Source organism: Polistes canadensis, unplaced genomic scaffold (assembly GCF_001313835.1).
Source record: "Polistes canadensis isolate GaletaPanama2010 unplaced genomic scaffold, ASM131383v1 scaffold_68, whole genome shotgun sequence".
Lineage (NCBI taxonomy): Eukaryota > Metazoa > Arthropoda > Insecta > Hymenoptera > Vespidae > Polistes > Polistes canadensis.
The window spans coordinates 680,630-684,168 of record NW_014569615.1 but is presented as its reverse complement, the minus strand read 5'-3'; the positions used below and the strand labels follow the sequence as shown (position 1 = coordinate 684,168).

At 31.2% G+C, this 3,539-nt stretch overlaps 1 protein-coding gene across 2 annotated transcripts in view; it reads left to right on the top strand.

The window, feature by feature from the left end:
- The window catches only part of LOC106786217 (unconventional myosin-Va), a 24,391-nt gene extending 20,852 nt beyond the window's left edge, over positions 1-3,539 (top strand). The window contains exons 14-21 of one of the 2 annotated variants that reach the window (XM_014747362.1): positions 313-499; positions 982-1,180; positions 1,300-1,393; positions 1,523-1,579; positions 1,799-1,972; positions 2,082-2,757; positions 2,951-3,233; positions 3,354-3,539. In XM_014747362.1, coding sequence (XP_014602848.1) covers positions 313-499; positions 982-1,180; positions 1,300-1,393; positions 1,523-1,579; positions 1,799-1,972; positions 2,082-2,757; positions 2,951-3,233; positions 3,354-3,473 — 1,790 coding nt within the window. In that variant the 3' untranslated portion in view covers positions 3,474-3,539. The remainder of the gene's footprint in view (positions 1-312; positions 500-981; positions 1,181-1,299; positions 1,394-1,522; positions 1,580-1,798; positions 1,973-2,081; positions 2,758-2,950; positions 3,234-3,353) is intronic. The other variant, XM_014747363.1, reaches the window with a different exon arrangement.

The window sequence follows — 3,539 nt, the reverse complement described above, 5'->3', positions numbered from 1 at the left end:
TTTTCTTAACGCAATACACAAAATACATTACACGCATTTGTAATATTATTGAGTTTTTATTTGTACACCTTGCACATACTACATATTATAATGAAATATTTGTCATAAAAGTAATATAAAAATTAAGGAAAAATATGAATTAAAAGTTTTTTCACACACTTTACAAATACACGAAATATATAAATACAATAAACTTTGTGTTTTATAAAATAATATTAAATTATAAAGAAATGAATTAAAATGTAGTTTTCATATATTATAAAATTATTGGATTAATGTAATATTTAAAGATAATTGATTATAATCATTTAGGACAATTCGGGGCTCTACAAGAAGAATTAGAAAGAAGAAGAGAAGAGTGCATACAATTGCACAGTGTATTGGCTGATCATACTCGAAGAATGAAGAGTCTTGGTTCGAATTATGGTCGAGATGTTGATATTGTTAACGAAGATGGTGAATTGGTCCTTGCATTCGAAGCACAGAAGAAAATAAATAGGTAATTTAATCTTAGAATTTTATATAAATGTCATTCATATATATAAATATATATATATGTGTATATATATATAAAAGATTGAATTTTCTTTCGTGGTAATTCGTGTCTAATAGTTTCTAATTCGTGTTTTGTCGTTTGTGCATGCTATTCGATTTCTCAGTAGACTTAAGACAAAGCGAAAGGCATCAAGAGAGTGAGTTGAGTAGATTCTTTGACGCGAAACATTAGACATGACATGTGTTTTATATTTAATTAGTTGAATTATTCAATCGAAAGATATGTAAAAAGATATGAAATACAAAGTAATTTATTGCATAAATTTGGAATAAACAAAGAGATGTATATATGCGATTTTAAATTAAAAAAAAAAAAGGAATATTAGCCGATTGAATAATTCTTTTGGAAAAGAAAAATCGTTTCTCGTTAAATTGAAAGAAACATATTTCCCCATCTTATATCAATTTATTCGAATTTATTCAAAGGCAATTAGAAGACGAATTGCAAGCCAAAGAGAAAGGTTGGAGAACGCAAAGGGACGAATGGAGAGGAGAGATCGACAGATTGCAAGAAGAAATTGAAAAGCAACAGAAATTGTTGTCGGTCAATTTGAGCAAATCACCGCAAACGCAAACTGAGGCTTACATGCAATACGAAATTACCAGAGTGATTTCTGAAAATTTGGTAATCAATTAAATATTCATTTCAATTTTATTTATCCTACTTTAGATGGGATGAATTAAATTAAAGAATAATTTTTCAAAAATAAACATTTATTATTATTATTATTATTTATATCGTAGGATCTTCAAGAAAAATACGATAAAATAGCGGAGGAATGTAGGAGGTTCAAGAAACAATGCAAAATCTTAGCTAAACTTCTCAAAGATGCGGGATGTAAGTAAAATTCATTTTTTACATAATAATTAATTAATTAAATCAAATATAAAATTAGTATTCGAATAGGTTTAGTGTGTTGTTAGTATTAAGATTTAAGATTATTTTATTCTAATGCTATCAAAAAAGACGAAGGAGACGATATTAAGGAACATAAGGATCGTCCTTATATGCTAAAAAATACTGGTGAGTGTGAGTTGGTCTTGATGAATCATTCATATCATCCGATATCACGTTTCATGCCGACCACAACTCACCTGTAGATGACATCAAAAAGATAATGATCACTTATAATATCGTCTAGAAGATTTATGTTTTTTTCTTTTTTCTTTCTTTTGATAATTTTTTTTGTATGTGTTATAGTTAATATTTCATATATCTAATACACGTATATATATATTGCAGTACCAGACAGTATAGAATCAACCAACGATTCCAATACCGTTACATCGACGACTCATTCGTCAGGTGACAATGGAACGATTATGCCAGCTATTCGTAAAAAGGAAAGAGATTACGAAGGAATGTTCGAATTTAGAAAGGAAGATATTGGTGTGATAATACGACATTTAGTTATCGGTAAGTAATCAATTTAAATATCTGTTGTCGACAAAAATCTTAATGGGGACAAATTTTATAATGAAAATTCTATATCATATTTTGTAATAATTTTCGAATTTTTGTTTAGATTTAAAACCAAGAGTAGCGGTTGCTTTGTTACCTGGCCTACCAGCTTACATCATTTTTATGTGTATAAGACACACTGATTGCATCAACGACGACGACAAAGTTCGATCATTGTTAACCGCTTATTTGAACAGTGTTAAACGTATCGTTAAAAAACGCGAGGATTTTGAATACAGCGTTTTATGGTTGAGCAATACGTTACGATTGTTGCACAATATGAAACAATATTCCGGTGATAAACCGTTCCAAATAGAAAATACGCCTAGGCAAAACGATCAGTGCTTAAGGAATTTCGATTTAAGCGAATATAGGACCGTATTAAGTAACGTTGGTTTATGGATATTCAATAACATTGTGACAACATTGAAGGAGCGAATTCAAGCTTTTACGGTACCGGCGCTTTTAGAGCACGAGGCGATTTCTGGATTGAATTCAAACAAACCAGGTCGTCCCCGTTCGTCGTCCATGGGCGAGGAGCCGGATTCTACCCAGCAAAAGCTTGAAAAACTCCTCGACGAGCTTAGTTCTGTGCACAAAACTTTACTTTATCACGGCGTAGATCCAGAAATAATTACTCAATTGTTTAAACAATTATTTTATTTTATGTGCGCAAGCGCGTTGAATAATTTATTATTGAGAAATGAGCTTTGCCATTGGACCAAAGGAATGCAAATCAGGTAATTGATTATGTTTCATTATTTCAAAATTTGTTATGATTATAATCAATCTGTTCATTCGTTCAGAAAATTTATGACGATTAATTTATTTCATTTAAATAACAACATATTATTATTGTTCATTTCTGAAAACTCGAGACGAATGGGATTTTTTAAACAAAATAATCTAATTTATCATAACTTTGATTATTAGGTATAATTTGAGTCACTTGGAACAATGGGGTAGAGATAAACGTGTAACTGCTGCTGCCGAAGCACTTCAGCCGATCATCCAAGCGGCACAACTTTTACAAGCACGAAAATCAGACGCGGATGTGCATTCCGTATGCGAAATGTGTAACAAATTAACGGCCAATCAAATAGTTAAAATATTAAATCTGTATACGCCGGCGGATGACTTCGAAACGCGAGTACCGGTATCATTTATTAGAAAAGTAGAGGCTGAATTGGCCAAACGTGAAGAAAACAACGAACAGGTAATTACATTTACGCATGTATATTAACAATATATATGTAAATACGTATTTAATATGTCAAAGAGTGTGACCTGGATATTACAACAACAACAACAACAAAACCATGCATGCTTCTTTCAGCTTTTAATGGACTTAAAGTACACCTATCCAATAAGATTTCCATTCAATCCGTCGAACATTCGCTTGGAAGACGTCGAAGTTCCAGATGTGCTTCAACTACCAATACTTAAGAAGATCTAATTACATTGGCAATACAATTCTCTAGGGAGAGAGAGAGAGAGAAAGAGAGAGAGAGAGAAAGAGAAA